General features: G+C 35.6%; 1 protein-coding gene across 6 annotated transcripts in view; it reads left to right on the top strand.

Moving 5' to 3' along the window:
- LOC118274280 (endophilin-A) overlaps nucleotides 1–17,068 on the top strand; it is a 47,224-nt gene extending 30,156 nt beyond the window's left edge. For 2 of the 6 annotated variants that reach the window (XM_035591736.2, XM_050707387.1), the window contains exons 3-12: nucleotides 7,530–7,598; nucleotides 7,788–8,004; nucleotides 8,739–8,872; nucleotides 9,186–9,252; nucleotides 9,387–9,440; nucleotides 9,783–9,868; nucleotides 9,961–10,064; nucleotides 10,149–10,444; nucleotides 13,425–13,546; nucleotides 14,029–17,068. In XM_035591736.2, the coding sequence (XP_035447629.1) occupies nucleotides 7,530–7,598; nucleotides 7,788–8,004; nucleotides 8,739–8,872; nucleotides 9,186–9,252; nucleotides 9,387–9,440; nucleotides 9,783–9,868; nucleotides 9,961–10,064; nucleotides 10,149–10,444; nucleotides 13,425–13,546; nucleotides 14,029–14,154 (1,275 nt within the window). In that variant the 3' untranslated portion in view covers nucleotides 14,155–17,068. Of the gene's footprint in view, nucleotides 1–7,529; nucleotides 7,599–7,787; nucleotides 8,005–8,738; nucleotides 8,873–9,185; nucleotides 9,253–9,386; nucleotides 9,441–9,767; nucleotides 9,869–9,960; nucleotides 10,065–10,148; nucleotides 10,445–11,807; nucleotides 11,898–13,424; nucleotides 13,547–14,028 lie in introns of all 6 variants that reach the window. The other 4 variants (XM_050707407.1, XM_050707410.1, XM_035591740.2 and 1 more) reach the window with 4 other exon arrangements.
- Nucleotides 17,069–18,361: the final 1,293 nt, after the last annotated feature.

Raw genomic sequence — 18,361 nt, 5'->3', positions numbered from 1 at the left:
TGCAGGACGCTAATATTTTTCAAAAATAATGCTTATAAAGTACATTAAATTAATAAATAAAACATTACACACACATGCATAGTATCTGATCGTATTTGACAAAACGTCAAAATCGATAGACATTGCGATGATATTGACGTCTCATATGAATAGAGTTTTATAAAAGAGTTTGTTTGAGTTTGAGTTAAATAAAAATTATCCTTGAACGTATGTTAAGTGGTATTGTAAATTAAATCGTATATGGTTGAATTTCAACCACTAGGCGACCACTAGTGTGTGATAACTTGGTGTAGTAGCAAATAAACATCTTATATGACTTGGTAGAAATTGGCATACATAATTTAAAAAGCCAGATAGAAATTGAAAGGTTCGAAAGTGATGTTCAACCCTACAAAAATTGTCGTTGGAAAACATAGGAAATGACCAGACCAGTGGGCACACTCGCGTGAGTTTTAAAACAAAACTTTTCTACTAGCCTTTGTATAACAATACCAATACGCCAATGCAGAGAACATTTATCACGCAACCAGGGTTCGCACTTGACCGGCTTTTTAAAATTCAATTTGGACTGGAGTCAGCATTCACCTCGCGACATATTTGTAGCTTCGATTCTGCTGAAATATTTTTCAATTAACCACTTGGATGCGCACCAAGTTTATTAAACTTTATAACCATACCATCCCCTTTGTTTTTACTATAATATTTAGATAATACAAGGCTCAAACGTTGCTTAGTTTCCTCTCCTCATCGTAATGTTTCCTGTTAATGAATGAAATGTTAAACAGTTTGCGAACATTACTCTGAGAGGCAGGTCTGTTATTTATTTAGTCGCTTGTAGCCTGATGAAAAATAAACTGAGGGCACCTCGACCTCTGGGGATATCGTCTGGACTTAAAGCACGTACCACTGAGTTATGAATTCATGAAAAAATACTAGATAGTATTCGCAATAAAGGTTTTGGTCTAACTTTACTAACTAAATTATTGTTATTGCCCTTAGGGAAAGCCCCTTTAATACAGTACTTATTTTTCACTAGTTAATAATGTGAATATAATAAGAACCAACTGTCAAACATAAACAATAATAATTTCGAAATATCAAAATCCCGAAAACTCCTGCTCGTCCGTGACACTTCTGAACAACTTGACGAAAGAAGTAGCACTTTTATTTCAGTCAAATAATTACGAAGAAGATTTTTTTATCTACGGATCACCTTTTTCACTTTTGTTCGGAATTACGCAAACTGATGACACAGGGCGCGCTTCCAATGTGCGGACGCTGCGCGATATCTATCTCTTTACAGGATAAAGAGTTTTCTCATCCCCTGAATACTCTTAAACTTTTTATAATTTATCTTCTATCACGTAAACGAGGTACTTTTTAAATATTCATCAAAATCATTCTTGGAAACGTTAGTTGTGGCTTATTAAAAAGTAGTGGTAGAAAATTGGATGCAGAGCCGTATCGACCTGGTTTTGCGAAGGTCAGTCTTATACGGTAGACTAGCCTTTGTGAGATAAGATTCGATCTTGTGTATGGATATTGAAGAAAGCTACCTTTTTAGGCCGAAATATATGATCGCCGAAGGTTTCATTTAGTAAGAATTTTGATTAAAAATGTACAGGAATAACATGTATTCTTAAAATAGAAAGGGTTTTTGGATCCTAAATGCGAAAAGTTATAATGTCTTTCGGTAATAAACTCTCAACTATTCTTCTACTCAGTATTCGACCAGTAGACCTTCAAGAAAGCCATACTTAAGTAAGCAAAGCAAGCAAATACAAAATGATTGATGGCATAATAAAGATGGTAATGCCCAATCCCAATCACGCCCACTCTGAAACTATATCTCCTACAGAAATTATATATGAGCAAAGTTAAAATACACATCAGATAGATTCTCTATAAATAGAAATGTATAAAGTAAAGCCCGTATTATTATTAGTATTGAAAGACCTTTGAGAGACTCGTGTCAAAGAGAGAATAATATTATTTCTATATTTAGTTTTGTTCTGTTACTGTAATAGTTATACCTGTCTTGTGTATAATGGATATTTCTTACTTATACTTGAAAGTTCATACCTTCAAGAAAATAGCGTATTATTTTAAAAAGACCGGCAGCGCACCTGTCACTCCTCTCGTTATGCGGGTGTCCATGGGCGGCGCTGATCGCTTACCATCAGGGGCCTTAGTCTGCTATTACAATTGTGTCACAATGGTCGATCATTGAGCAGTGCAAGAGGGATGGAGCTATACAACCTACATAGCTCCGTCCCTCTTGCATTGCTCAGTGATCGACCATTCTGACACAATTGTAATAGCAGACTAAGGCCCCTGATGACGCGTCTGCCCGTTTACCTCCAATTCCATAAGAAAATAGTGATGTAAGACCACGACTACGTTTAACTTCATTTTCTTAATATTGTGGTTCGTACTCATGAAAACTTTCGTGGCGATTTCATGTTGCCAAAAAATCCGAGTTAAAAAGTTCAATAACTATTCTGTAACTTATTTAAAGTAGTACCAGTCTAGTACAAATCCAGTTGCGTTGATAGTCACAAAACTGGAGAGGCAATAACTCTTTATTATTATTCGTTTGGAAGCCCAACTGCATTACTCTCTTAGTGATACACGTAAAGCCAAGAAATCCTAAGCGTTCAAAGCGTCTGCATTTTCTTGGAACATTCATGTAGTCCAGTGTCGTCGGCAATAAATTCTCCATTCGTATAAATCTTAGTGTAGGAGCTTGTTCCATCTTAACTTATTTAGTTTGTCTACAACTATGTCTCTTGATTTTATATATCTTTCTTGTTCTACGAATAAATAGCTCGTCTTTGGTTTTATGCGCCTTTTATGACTGTTACCGGACCACAAAACGCGGCAATAAACTATCCCCGGACTCCTTACCGTGCAGTTTTTCCAAATAAAAAGCAAGGTCATCTGAAAATTTAATACAATGTAGATAAATTCAGTTTATGATTGTCGTTTATGTTATGTTAGACTGCGTTGGTGGTTTATTAATATTTATGTCCTGGGTTCCCGGTTAAAATTCTGTCAATACAGGTTTATTGGTGATAACTAAGTTTACCTTAAACGTGTGACTTTATACCTAAACCCTGTGGATAAAATGAGCGTAATGTTTTGTTATATTATACTACAGAATTACAACGATCCTGTTTTCACTGAATACCTAATCGAGCGGTAAATTATAAAACAAGTTGCTGGATTATTTTATTTTATGTTCTCAAAAAGCTACATCGTTTGTCGATATCTCATACCGCCTAATGGAAAGCAATGATCCGATCAACGTTAGCGTACGCTTGCCTAAACCTAATCACACGGGACTTAAGACCCTTTATTTAATGTTCGAATAAAAACATTTATTCCATCGTCTGCTGCTATGGACTGAATGCACGACCTCATTTAATACAATTTGTAAGAAGCAAACCGAGCGATAAACGCGATTTACGATAATCTCGCACATGTACCGTTACCTCAGAGCAAATATTTATCTTCCGCTCATTTATGTGCGTACTACGTAGTAATCCTTGTAGTAATGGACCACGAGCAGTCAGGATGACTTCATAGGTCTCCGAAGAAACCTGGCTACGCCCACTTGTCGACTTGTCATACCCGTGTTCACACCGACAGACACAAATCACCATGCTACACAAGTACAGAAGCACTTCGGTTATTTTCAGGCACAACCAATCGATTTTTCATATAAATACAAATTGTGTTCACTTAAAAATGAATCACAAAACGATATCAATATTGTGTCATCAATTTGTGTCCCTTCATATTATTTATTCAAAGAAAGCTAAGACAACTTAATAGCAGAAAGTTTTTACTTTTATTTATTCAAACCGCGTGTGCTATTTGTATTAACTTCGCCAATTTTATACTGACGTGAGCTATCTATTAGGATTATAACAAACTAGCTACTTCCGCGCGGTTTCACCCGCTCTGCTCGGCTCCTATTGGTCATAGCGTAATGTTTTATAGCCTATAGCCTTCCTCGATAAATGCACTATCCAACACAAAAAGAATTATTCAATTCGGACCAGTGGTTCCGGAGATTAGCGCGTTCAGACAAACCAACAATCAAACAAACAAACTCTACAGCTTTATAATATTAGTATAGATGTTCTGAAAATCACTACTTATCCCCCATCGTACCTTGGGTGTTAAAAGGACGGGAAGTGCGCGCAGAGGGGTTGGCCGTGACCTAGCCTGCCCTATATTGACGAGGTGCCCCAATTATTACGGCCTTCGCAGCTTCTCTCGAGTCCTGCGACATTGAAGCGGGAACATAGTTAGATCGCTTTAATAGAGTTTTGCGTGTAGGTGTTGACGTGATAGGTTTCTACGTAAATTAATATGGATGTTGCAAAATGTTCTAATGAAAGTGCTGCTTTGCTGTTTTAAATTAAATTGCTGTTTTGAATATAAGATACTGATGTTATATTGTTTATGTTTTAGACAAAATGGTCTTTGAGGAACCGTTTCTAACTCAAGAAATAAAATATAAGTTCTATACTTCATTGTTTGTACTGAATTGCTTTTGAAAAATGGTTTGCGTTTGTTCTTACAAAAGGCTATCCACGATTACCTACACTGCGTCTTTAGAGAACAGAAAGTATAAAGAGAAGAACTAGGTAAATATTACCTGGGAAATAATAGTCGAGGTCACTTTAAGTACATCGGAGAGCTGTGGCCTCAATCCTTCCTTTTAACCTCGACATAGTCAAGTGCACGATGCTACAGGGCAATGAGGACATATGGGGGCGAGGTGGTCTTTACTTATGCATAGAATCTTCTAAGAGGGATTTTATTTACTATAAGAGATGGTTATAAACCCGTATCGAGCAGTTAACAAATATGTGTATGAAAAATATTAGTGAAACTGCGCTGACACATAATTAACTTTATTCTTGGAGCTACACAGTGTATTTTACATTACACCAACTAGAAATAAGTACGTGAAGCGTGGCAGAGACATAAAGTAGATTGCGTGAATGATTAGCGCTGTGCAAGACGGAAGCCGCCTCTGAGAACATTTTTTGCTTATCTTAAAGTAAAACATAAAATTCTTAAAGTAAGACATAAAATTCTCACTTTAGTAAACATATATATTTTAGAATTATGCAAGCTAGTCCGCAAGTATCCAGACTCTTACAAAAAAAGAGGAGACATGCACACAAATCGCTCGCTTCGACACAAAAATAAATTGAATTTGCCACGTTCCAACTTAAAGATGCATGCTTCTAGTCCATATGCTATGTCCATAAAAATTTATAATAATTTACCAGAAGAATTAAGAGAAATAGAAAAAACTAGTATATTTATAAGAAAATTGAAACAACTCTTAATTAAAAAAAGCTATTACACCATAGATGAATTCCTACAGGATAAATAAATAAGACTACCTACTTGTAACACTAACTTGGCTGGGTAAGCCTAGTCTAACCTAAATAATAAATTACTTATAATATAATAACTAGTCTACACTAAATAAGACTAAATATTACTAAAATACTATACAAAACGAGTTACCATAAAACTAATTATAAAAACATTGTATGATAAATATATTAAAAATAAATACTAAAAATTAACAATAAATATAACATATATACAAATATATAATATATATAAAAATATAATATAGAACATACATAAATAAATACGAATGGAAGCGAACAAGTATAATTATAATTAATAAAAATATAATAAAGAAGACCTAATATATATTCTAATATACTACTAAACACATATACACTAGAATATTGAAATTGAAATTACCAAATACTTATTTAATTAATTTTAATATGATATTAAATTAACACTAAAAGCCCTTCCTCTCTCCTACGAATTTTATATTTTTTATATTTTGCTGTGCCCGACAGGGTCCATAATTGTGACTAAATACTGTATTTCTAACACCTATGTACATTATGGATGCAATAAATACTTGAATACTTGAATACTTGAATACTTGAAAGTTCTGACGTAAAACCACAAACGTTGTTTATGAGTCCGTCCCTGTTTTTACGACGGCCGCGAGACATGACAAGGATCATGTCCCGACTAACAAGGTCTTTGTTAGGAGGTCCCGCCCTCCACAATTCATTTTATTCCAACCGTTCTATTGTAAATAGGACCTTAAGTATACTTGTGTATAGGTACTTATACTTTGCGCAAAGATATTATTGGGTTTTAAAGCGCCTTGGTAAACGCCATTAATGGAATCGTAATGAGAGTTTTATGTTTCGTTTCAAATTTTCCGTAGGTAGTCTATATTTGTGGAATAAAGCTGAAGAGTTCGCTTGAACTCAGAATAACCAATACTAATCGTCGGCAGGCTATTTACATCACAGAACATCAAGTAGAAATTAATCGTTTGTACAAACAGTGTTAAAATAGTGTAGTAGAACAATATTTTTTTATAAATTCAGCAAAAATCTTACTTATTCTTGAAATTCAGAAACTGTTATAGACGAATACATTTTACGGGTCAACGTAAAGTAAAAAGTCTACAAAAGACTTTTAAGACAGCTTGACTTTTAAGTTATATGTATTTTTTCGCGAAGAAATGTAACTATCAATTCTTAGTTTTCTTTTTTCGACTAAAACTAACATTGACGCAGTGAAGGTCTGTTAAATTATAAAGTTTATATTTTATTCGGAGAATTTGGGTCCTCCGACAATACATTGGTATTACAAAATGTTCCATCACTTTGAAATCTTTATTCTTTTTATGTATTTTTTTCCTCTTAACAGCAATATTATTACAGCTTCAAACATATTTAAGATTGTTTCTAAGAAAGAATTTACATTTTACATAGGTACTTTGATTTTCTATTGAAATAAAACATTTTTCTTACTTCGATTTCTAGAAGAAGGTAATGAAAGTTCAATTTAAAATAACATTTCAAGTGATCTTGCGACAGGCTCACATATGACAGATGGCATCATAAAAAAACTGTTTTCTCTTCACGTAGCAACAAGTTTAATATTGTAATGTAACATGCATAGGTAAACGTTAATCGTCAGTTTATTAGAAAGTGATTGCGTTTGTAGTGAATAGCTTAAACAGAAGCTTTCCCCGTTATTACAGTTTCGATGGCGACGCAGACCGGGCACAATCCGGCCAAGGCTAGACCTCGACCCAGGCTTTTGTTCGCGTAACCCTCCCAATACTTCCGCGGTTTATCCTTTGTACAAAGTTTTAACAGTAAAATGCAGCCCATTAATGCTTTAACTTCGTTATTACATTTCTTTTCAACAATCTTTTAGGTCGGATTTAAAATGTATGATGTCATTATGTTGTTTCATTCAGTGGCTATGTTCAGCCCAGTTATGTTAATATACAACGTCTTTTCAACTCTCTTTTTCCCTTTGACATCTATTCTAGAATATTCACAAAATTATCATATAAAGTATCTGAGACTACTTACCAGTATAACCGACATTTCGAATAATCTATTTGTGTACAACGAATAAGCTTTTGTTTTATTTTATTTCAGTATGTCACAGAAAAGATGGGAGGTGCCGAGGGCACAAAATTGGATTTGGACTTTGTGGAGATGGAAAGAGTAAGTACAGCAGTAACTATTGGCTTTTATGGAAACACAATAAAGCTTCAGATGCGATGCGCTCACAGAAATATGAATTCAAATCTTATTTCACAATCGAATCTAATAAAAGTGTGGAGACTGGAGATACCCATTTTCTTTATAAAAAAACTGCTACTTTTATTACTGTACATTTGTTATCTTTTCTAGAAAACAGACGTCACTTGCGAGTTAGTGGAAGAGTTACAAACAAAAACGAAAGAGTTCCTGCAGCCTAACCCCACGGCTCGTGCAAAGATGGCTGCCGTGAAGGGCATCAGCAAACTGAGCGGGCAAGCTAAAAGCAACACCTACCCCCAGCCAGAGGGCGTGCTAGGCGACTGCATGCTGCTCTACGGCAAGAAACTTGGGGAGGACACCGTCTTCTGTAAGTGCCATTAAACAAGCATTAATAGTTGCGAGTTTTACGAAGATGGTGAACCAAACTTTGTCATTCAGATGGACACGGTATGCGGGGACGCACACCCTGGCGTTAGCTGGGCGTGACCGCGCGGCGTTGTCGCGGCGTGCGACCACAGAACGCCGCGTGCACGTCGCGCGGTCGTGGAACACTACGTGGCATCGTACAGACGCCGACGTTTTTTGTTTCGTTTATCATTAGATTTTCCGTTCCATTATATCGTTTCGCAGTCACGCGACGTGCACGCAGCGTGGACGGGTGTAGCGCGCTCCTTCGGGAGTGGCGCGAGCCCAACCAACATACGCTATAATGATGCCTAAACTGATTGACATATTTTGATTTGGTTTGCCTGTTCCTTGAGATTCTTTCCTTAATGCAGTTGTATCGGTTTCCATCATCCGGTGTATGTTGGACGAACCAAGATAAGTGTAGTCACCTCATGAGAAAACGTTGCTATGATATTTATTTGTATATTAGTTTTGTTTTAGCCAGTTCATTTTATTGTTCTTTCCCAGGACCTGTAGCACTAGCAAGCAAGTTTTGTTATGTTATGCCTATTAGTTAATTACAATATCTGTGTTCGATTCTACAGACCAAACCTCTTTAATCGTCTTGGACTTTAAAATCCTTCATAATATGAGGGACACAGATATTAGTATTTTTAAGTTAATTAAACATTTTCATTTTTGATAACTTCTTAGCAAATTGTCTCATCGAGATGGGCGAGGCTCTGAAGCAAATGGCCGACGTAAAGTATTCACTGGATGACAACATCAAGCAAAACTTCTTGGAACCTCTTCACCATTTGCAGACCAAAGATCTTAAGGAAGTCATGGTAAGTATATTTTCAATTGCTCTTTCTGTGATAAGTCGGGGCTTAATTCTAATAATAGTTCTTTGGAAAAGTGAGAGATTGCTGAATTGTCCACAGAATTTGAGACACAAATCAATTACTTACCTAGGGCTTAGGTTCTAGCTGCAGAATGGCATATTGATTGTGATCTTATCTGGAGGAGGTTAGCTTCTAGACAGTATCATCGAATTAAATGCATTTGCAAACACTCGAATGCCACTATTGTCACATAACTGTTCTATTATACAGAATCCTAGTGTTTGGAAGTAATTAATGTTTAAACTTGTGTTTCCAGCATCACCGAAAGAAACTACAGGGACGCCGGTTGGACTTCGACTGCAAACGGCGAAGACAGGCTAAAGGTGATTATACTCAATTTGTTTACACTGTTCAATATTGCCCATTTTTAATCAATTTCTTTTTTCTCTATCAACTTTTGTTTTTCTTCTATTTTTGTAAGTTTTTACTTTTTCTTTTTTCCGAACGTATTGACCAGGCCCCGGTAGGGCCAGCCCTTACATGAGCCCAAGTCACAACGCACCAAGGCAGGGTACGTGGTGTGCAATAAATGCTAAAACTAAAACACTATAGCCCTGTAGTGCTAAGCTAACACACCATTGAGAGCCTCATTACAACTTATTCAAATCGTATAATGTACGCTCGTTTTTTTTCCATGTTTTTGTTCCCGTCCGCCTGCGTCGCTCCTAACCATCATTCATACCCTGAGTATTGTTTTCGCCATTTGGTTTGTATGCACTTTTTGGTTTTATTTTTATTTTATTTTATTACATCTCACTAACTTCGTATCATCGGTTTACACGTAACGTTGCGTGTCAATGTGTGTGTCGTACGTTTGTGAAGCGTCCATAAACATCAGGAGCTCATATTGCAGACGATGAAATACGACAGGCGGAGGAAAAGTTCGCCGAGTCCCTACAGCTGGCCCAGATCGGCATGTTCAACCTTCTCGATAATGACGTAAGTACAACTCTTTTATTTCACAACCTTTTAAAGAATTGTCTAGAGATGCGTAGATGGAAGGTTCATGCTGACTTGTGTGACGTTCGTAGGTGGAGCAGGTCGCACAGCTCACGTTCTTCGCAGAGAGCCTACTCGAGTACCACCAGCAATGCACGGAGATCCTCAAAGGACTCGTATCTACGCTTATGGAAAAGTAATTATTACTGTAGCTAATTTTTAACTTTGTCTGTGGCAGTGTTATGAAATTCATTTAACATTTAATTTCTTATGTTTTCAGGAAAGAGGAAGCGGTGAACCGTCCCAAGATGGAGTTCGTACCTAAGACCCTAGCAGACCTGCACATCGAGGGCATCCACGACTTGAACAATGGTAGGCGGTACGGTTCCACCCAGAGTTTGTCCCGTCCCCGCCAACATATTCCCCCCTCCTCCTCTGTCGGCGACCTCAGCACCACTGATCCCTTCAAGGCTTGGGAAGCACCCTCACCCGTCAGAACCCAAGTAAGGCCAGCGCCAGGGTTCAAACCGCACCCAGCCCCACGGAATCAGTTCAATGGAAGGGACCCCTGGACAGGTGACTTTAGTTTTATTTGCCGGGTTATTTATGTTTGGTTTTGGTTGTGGATTGCGGGTAATGGTGGCGGTACGTGGTGGAAGGCAGTCCATGGTCGAAATCTGACTTGCACATGACACATTTCATTGGGAACATTGCGCACGCTTGGGGCACATGGCGACGTACCTCGGCACATTACTGCGACGGACTAATAATACACTGTATCACTCATAAACTAACCACAGTATACAGTCGCGAATCTGTGGGAAGGGATCGTAAAATGTGGGTAATTTAGGATTTGGCACCGCTCTGTGCGGTATATCATATGCTGTCAAGGTGACTGCATTCATTTTAGAATTAAATTAATAAAACGTTTAGTTAGTAAGCAATGAGATAAACAGTACTTGTTGTACAAAAAATAACTATATTTAGAACACGTGTATATATTGTACTCTATTAGTTCTTCTATAAATTGTGACTAACGATCCTATGTACCTAATAATACTTCGCTTATGTTTTTAATTCGATTGTGTAAATAAAATTGAATCTTATTGACATAATTATTATAGTGGGGATGAGTTAAACTAGTAAAAGGTGTACTTAAGGGTCAAAATTGTTTACTTCTTTGTACAGATACATACTTCAATTTTCTGTTTATTTTTTCACACCTCTATTACTATCACTATACGTCTTTTTGAAGTAACTTTTTTATCCTTATAGTAGGGGTTCTAGAAAGTCGTTTGTGCATAATTTCGGGTTTAGAGTCAAAGAAAAACCGGAACATAACATTTTATTATTTTTAGTTGAGCTTCTCTTATTCTTTTTTAACTGAAAAGGTGCACTTACAGGAGTGGGAAGATTACTGAACATTTTTCTTACAGGTTGCCGAAATTCCTTATCCCATCCCTCCACCCATTTTAACTTAGGAATAATCCTTGTTATTATCAATTATAATATATTCTTAATAATGTGTGTTTTTGCAGTGTTGCCATTAACAAATATTAAAAAATATCAGCATAGATAAAAAATAAGTATAAGTATTTTGTTACTGGCAACACCAGCAGTTTATATTGTCTCCTTTATATCCATAGATTAAAAATAAATGTTTCTTTCTATTTTTTGATATTATGTATGTTTAGTATCTGTTAGGACAATAAGTATGGTATGATCTTTCTTCCTATTTCTTCGTGTAGTCAATATTGATGTCTCTTCTTTATTTCTGAAGATTCGATGTTCCTTACAGACGAACTGATTGACATGCACATCGCGATTTAATAATTAATTTAAAGCAACACTTAAATATTTGTGTTAGTTAAAGTTTTTGAGTTACGTAGCAATGGTTTTTGTGGGCATTGAGTATATGGTTTGTTCACGTTTTGCGAAGCTGGTTCCCACGCCGGCTCCCCGGAACACAAGCCGCCGTCGAACCTGGAACTGTTCCCGGGATCGGGCAACACTTCGCGCTCAACCAATGGTAACACGCGAACACACATGAGAGATTGCATCTTATTTTTTATCTGCCTGATTGTACTGACAGTTTTTAGATTTGATTTTTTTTTTCATTAACGATTGCGTCATCCGACTATCGATTGTTTATTCAAAATTTTTCTTATGAAATAGTTTCCATTTTAGTGATTGGCACGAAATTTTAGATACATAATTTTGACTATATGATTCAATACAAACACAGTTAGACTCAAATTAGGTCTTGTTTTAGTAATCTATGCAATCTTTCACACATCACATTCACAGACATGATCGTGTAGAACAAAATAACTGGAGTAGTAAAACAATGCTTTTCTCTTGTTTCAACCGTACTTTTAACTGTACACGGAGCAAAACAACACAATTGTAGAGTAGTATTTGAGTTTGAACTTTGCTACAAGCAAATTAAGACTGCTTCTTCATGTATTGCTTACCTGTGTGGCGTTTTGTGAAGTCCTATTTTTGTGGTTTGATTGCCATAAGATATCGGAATTAATTAGGACGATTTCGTTAAAAAATATTTATTGTATAGTCTACACGAAACTCATTGACAAGACTTAGTAAAGAGAGTTTTCACGTCGCTAGAGGCGTCAATGTGGCGTGTTCTATACAACATTTGAAGTGATTAGACTCACAAGACCATTTTCGTTACTAACGCCATCTAGTGAGAGTGAAAACGAAATCTCGAATACAGCCAATGAGTTCAGTGTAGACTATACATAGAAAAACAAATGCTGTGCATGTCAAATTCATAGATTATGAACACGTGTGACGTTTTGTAGTTGCGTTGGAATGTAACATTTTCAATGGCATGCTAAATGCTTCATTACTTTACAGCATAGCCATACGATCATATCATGTAACAATGAAGCTATCATATACATTGTGAGGATGTCAATATCATACATTCTTCATGAACATTGATTAGAGATTTTTAAATAGTTTTAGTAGATGCTACGTGTTTTTTTCACTTCTACGTGTGTCCTTAACTACTTCAATCTTTTTTATTGTGATAACCATTGTCCTTGTTGTGAATTTAATTATGACTTTGTTTTACTTTTCTAATCTAATAAGAACACGTAATATCTACAAAAGGTAAAAACACACTCTTCATAACACCTTCAATAGAATAGATGTTTTTGAAAAATTGGTTTATTGTGATATGGTTTATCATGAGTGTGTTTTTGCCTTAGGCCCATAGAATACAATTAGGTGAAATGTGATAATTTTAGCATGGATTGTTAATGAAGAATTTCATTTTATTTGTAACACCCTATTAGATACAGTGCGAGCAGGTAAGTATGAATAGTAATTTGCTAAAAATATCACATTCAAATCGGGCCTATAGTATTTTGGCACACTGCAATGAATCCTATGCAAGAGCAAAATTCAAAATAGCCAAATAATAGAAGTTTTATCTAAATAATTTATACTTGTTGTCACTGCAGTGTGCTAGAAGTATAGAAAGTTTATATGAGTGTATGAAATACGTTGGTAAACCGCTTCGTCCCCGCAGCGTCCCCGTTGCCGTCGCCGGTTAAGTCGCCCGCACGAACGCCCGTCGTGGCCAACAAGACGCCGTGCTGCACCGCTCTCTATGACTTCGAGCCGGAGAACCAAGGCGAACTAGGATTTAAGGTGAGTTATTTTTAATTACTATTATTACTGATGTTTTCAGTTACTGTGGGGGAGTCCTGGGGTGGGCAAGATGATTATTACGCCTTTCGGTTAAAGGAAACAGACTGGTACTGGCTGGCTAAGAGCATAATGATAGAATCCTATCAAAAGTTTTAACTAATTTTAATTCAATCTTTTAATTTTTACATACTCATGACCAGGTTTGTGAAACACGGACATCAACTTTGACTTCACGGATGGCGCGGCTGCCGCGTAACGAGTAGCGGGTTCGAATCCCGTACGGAGCAACTCTTTGTGTAATCCACAATTTGTTGTTTCGGCTCTGGGTGTGATGTGTATGCGTATCTTGTATGTCTGTAAACGCACCCACGACACAGGAGAAAATCCTAGTGTGGGACAATGTTTAAAAAAAAACTTTGGCATATTTGTATGTCCTTCATAATACTTATGTTCTATTTTTTATAATTATTTTTCAATTACAGGAGAACGACGTGATCACGCTGATCAACAAAGTTGACGACAACTGGTTCGAGGGCTCAGTACACGGCAAGACCGGGTACTTCCCGATCAGCTACGTTCAGGTCACCGTGCCCTTACCCAACATGTAAGCAACAAGTCATACCTAACCACCAACGTATTCATTCATTCCCTACTGATGTAACACAACTTTATACTGCTGCGAACGCTACACAACGCGAGATCTCAACACCACGAATCTCAAGTTGATCTAGTACCCGGCATGGATTACTCCGACCTTTATAAAGGTTGTGTTACACTTCTTATCCATACGTTAATATCACGTTACGCAGTATTACGTAGATTTGAATCTATTATATTGTGTCAAAAGCTCAATGGCAAGCTGTTATAGTTATACCTATTTAATTACACCGAATCATTTAATGAACTCGATGATCAGTTCATACCTGTCTTCCGGTGTATGAAACAGTTTTGTCATCTCTGTCGTAGCAGAATTTCTTTGGTGTTCATCGTGTTTCAATAATAAATAATCAACATAATGTTATATCAATCTTCCAAACTTTTAAAATATAGTAATGCAATTGAATGTTTAAAATTTACTATGTAGATGTAAACATCTAATCTAATCTCAAGGAGATAATGCTACGAATGTTACTTTTTTATTATTTTTTATTGTACCTACCTACTGTTTGCATTTATTGCCAAAATAAGTAATTATTTAATATTAAAATTATTGTAATAGAAATCATTGTAATATTTGTAATCATGTTGCCATTTCTTCATGACGTTCTTTATTATTATTTGTAATTAGTTTGAAATAAATTGCTGTTATTTTTATGTATTAGGCTACTTTTTAGTTTATAAAATGACACGCCAAATATACCAACATCAAATTGGAGTATTTTTGCTCAGATTCGAAAGACGAAGAATTAAATTGAGTGTTGATCATTGAAGTATGAATTCCACACTTGTAGACTGTGTGTATTGAAAGTGGGTAGTATGTAAGTACACCACTCTATAATGTTGCATTCCAAATACATACAGCTCAAGTTTGTCGATGTGGATTCGGTAAATGAGATTGATAATTTTAAGCAAAGTGATACGTCAATGTCAATCGCAATACGTTATTGCTGAGGGCTCTCTGCCGCGATGCAGCAAAAATTCTGTAAAGTGATATTTTTAAACTAACGTTTGTATATTAGTTTAATAACATGCATCTATTTTTAGATGTATCACCCTTTGTATAGTATTCTCCTTTGACGTACGATTAGTTTATTTAGTTAATTATCCTTATTTGTACCGTAAATAGAAGGCACAGGAGCGGGATATTATAGTATTTACTAGGATGATTATTATATAAAACTAGTTAACACATGCGATTAGATTTTATAGTTGTATGTTCGCGGGTAATTATTTAACTGAATGAAGGAAGTATACAATATAACGTATATTATAAAATTAATGTGAGAATATGAGGAACGGAGTCATAAGAATTGTTGAATTATTGCCAGAAATCTTGGCGTTTCGATGTTTGATGTATTATTGGCAAGCTATAAAACATAATGTAATGTAATTGTGATATATATATTATCATGCTGTTGGTGCGGTGTCCAATGATTTTGTTCTATATTTACATTGTATATATTTTTTAAATACCAGTGCCCTATTTACTTTTTCGACATTTTGCATAATAACTCCTTTAGTCATTATCTAAGCTACCTATTTTAATATATTTTAATGTGTATGATTGATACCAAAAATATCGAAATTAGTAATTCTACATGGCCTCCATTCAATAGTAATGATAATTGTAATTGAATTATTGCACTTGAGAGCTAAGATCTTAAATCGTCATATTATTCACTTTGTCCGATATTGGTGTTGCAGTAATATTGAACATAAGTAATTTAATAATAAATTCATCGCATCATTATTGTCGTTAATGGACCCCATTGTATCACATTTCTGGCATACAAAAGACAATACCTAGATCTAATGTTAGTTGTATGTAAGTTCATAAATAATTGTTCTATCTTCAAGTGTCTCTTAATATAAGTATTTTGAGTATATAAATATATTCATCAATGTTACGAGGATGTCATGTTTCAATCTTTAATGTACGAGGATGCAGCGCGGACAGGCGTAACAATGCGTCCGCCATTGGTGGCATGCCGCTGCGACCTTCTCACATAAACATACCATGTAATCGAATGAAGTACGTCACTACGATCTTATCACTATCCTACAGAGCGGAATTAGACTGTTGTTGTTTTAAATGTGTATAAAATTCTACTAGCTTGGAATGTATGAATGTTTGATATGAGAGTTGTGGGCGTGTTTCTATGTACGATAAACTAGCCTGCTTACTGGAAACTAAGTATATAAAATGACAAATAAGCCTAAAGATAGTAATCAAAATGATGTAGGACCTATGTGCATTCTTCGGACACAAGGCGCCACCTTATTACACATCGTTGCGAAATAAGGTGAAATCTTTACAAAAATGATTTGAAATGAATTGAAGGTTTAGTGGCAGCTTTTAGCCTAACGTAAGGAGCTAGTTTATCGCACATCTATTTTGTAGTTGTCCTATACAGTGTTGGTTCAGTGTTGCTTCACTTGTTATGTATGTCGAATCATTGGTTTGTATGATAATGCTACTTGTTGTCACACTACACTCATGTTTATACAAAAGGAAATGATTGAAGGATAACAGAGGATAGATAAAGTTGTCAGACAATTCAAACAACAAGTAACGTTATCTTGAAGGGTGATTTGTTAGCATACGAAAGTATATTATGTGTCAGATAGCACTATCATTATATTGGCTCCCAAAATATTTTGCTATTGATGCGAGTACCTACGTCTGTTATGGTGTATTATTCTTGTTCATGTTACTGTAATCTTAAAATACTGTAATGTCATAGATTTAAACTTGACGATTTACGAGATGTAATGCAAATATTATTGATTTGTATTAAAATTTATCCCGAAACTTATTGCTCGTTTTCGCCTCCTAATAAAATGTTAACAATTAAACACTTATTTATTTTGTTTTATTTCGAAATCCTATATACCGTTTATTTATTAGGACTTTCCATAAGTACTACTTCTTCTGGTGATCTCCGTATTAATTGCAAAGAGGGCTCCTATAATTAGCAAAAATGCGTGTTGCCATTACATATGTAACACCAATTTTTACTAATTGCTAAAGACTAAATTAACAGTCCCTACTCTTTTATAATATCTGATTAAGTTGCTCTTAACTGACAAATTTGATGTGGAAAATAAGTCAAATTATCCACCAGTTAAAACTAATATAAAATTAATCAGAAATAGTTGAACTGGTCTTAAATCAGTTTACACATTTGCGTAATAAGTGGCGTGAAATTTTTAAGTCTTAACGGAAGTGATGGTCAATAATTATTATTCAAGTACATTTACATTATGAACATACATTTTTTTAACATTAAGAAACCTTGGCTCTTACATTTTTATTGTAGCCTTGACTAATTTTGTGCAAGTAGGTAAATTGCTACATAACACAATGCCTTTCCTTTAAAGCATTTGATACTAGCTACTCCCGATGCTCGGCACCTATTGATCGTAGCATGATGTTTTTATAGCCTTCATCGATAAATGGACTATCCAACACAGAAATAATTGTTAAATTCGAGCAGATCATGAGGTTCAAACACTCTTCTGCTTTATAATAATACAGATTATAAATAATACACATTTGATGTGGCCCATTTGTAGCAGGTGAGCATATTATGTCCATGCAGAGCTAGAATTTAACACCCAGACCCGGATCAAACAAATGTGAATTGACCGAACCAGTAAGTTCTACATAAAATATGTAGTTCTACCAGTCGCCCGGGCTCCACTATGCAATCCATTGAAATTAATTAGATTAATGTGTAATTATTCAAATTAATTAGATTTAGATGTGTAAATAAAATATTTAGATTCGCAACTCTCAGTACATTCGGAAGACAATGTTCAGTGGTGCATTGTTATTGTTACATAACCTGTATTTGGGATAAGTATGTGAGAAGACGTAAGTTTGTAATTTCTTCGATACGAAATTATTACGATTATGTACCTATTTATTTTTTAAAGCTAGGTACTGTATATTTTAGGTAGCGGTAAAACAGGATGAATAGATTCAGAAGACGGGTGAATAAATGTTGGGGAAATATTCAACATCTATTCAGCCCTTTCCTGTATCTATTCAGCCCTTTCCTGTATCTATTCAGCCCTTTCCTGTATCTATTCAGCCCTTTCCTGTATCTATTCAGCCCTTTCCTGTATCTATTCAGCCCTTTCCTGTATCTA

The sequence above is a fragment of the Spodoptera frugiperda genome, chromosome 3 (assembly GCF_023101765.2).
Source record: "Spodoptera frugiperda isolate SF20-4 chromosome 3, AGI-APGP_CSIRO_Sfru_2.0, whole genome shotgun sequence".
Classification (NCBI taxonomy): Eukaryota; Metazoa; Arthropoda; class Insecta; order Lepidoptera; family Noctuidae; genus Spodoptera; species Spodoptera frugiperda.
This window is presented reverse-complemented; position numbering and strand designations above follow the sequence as displayed.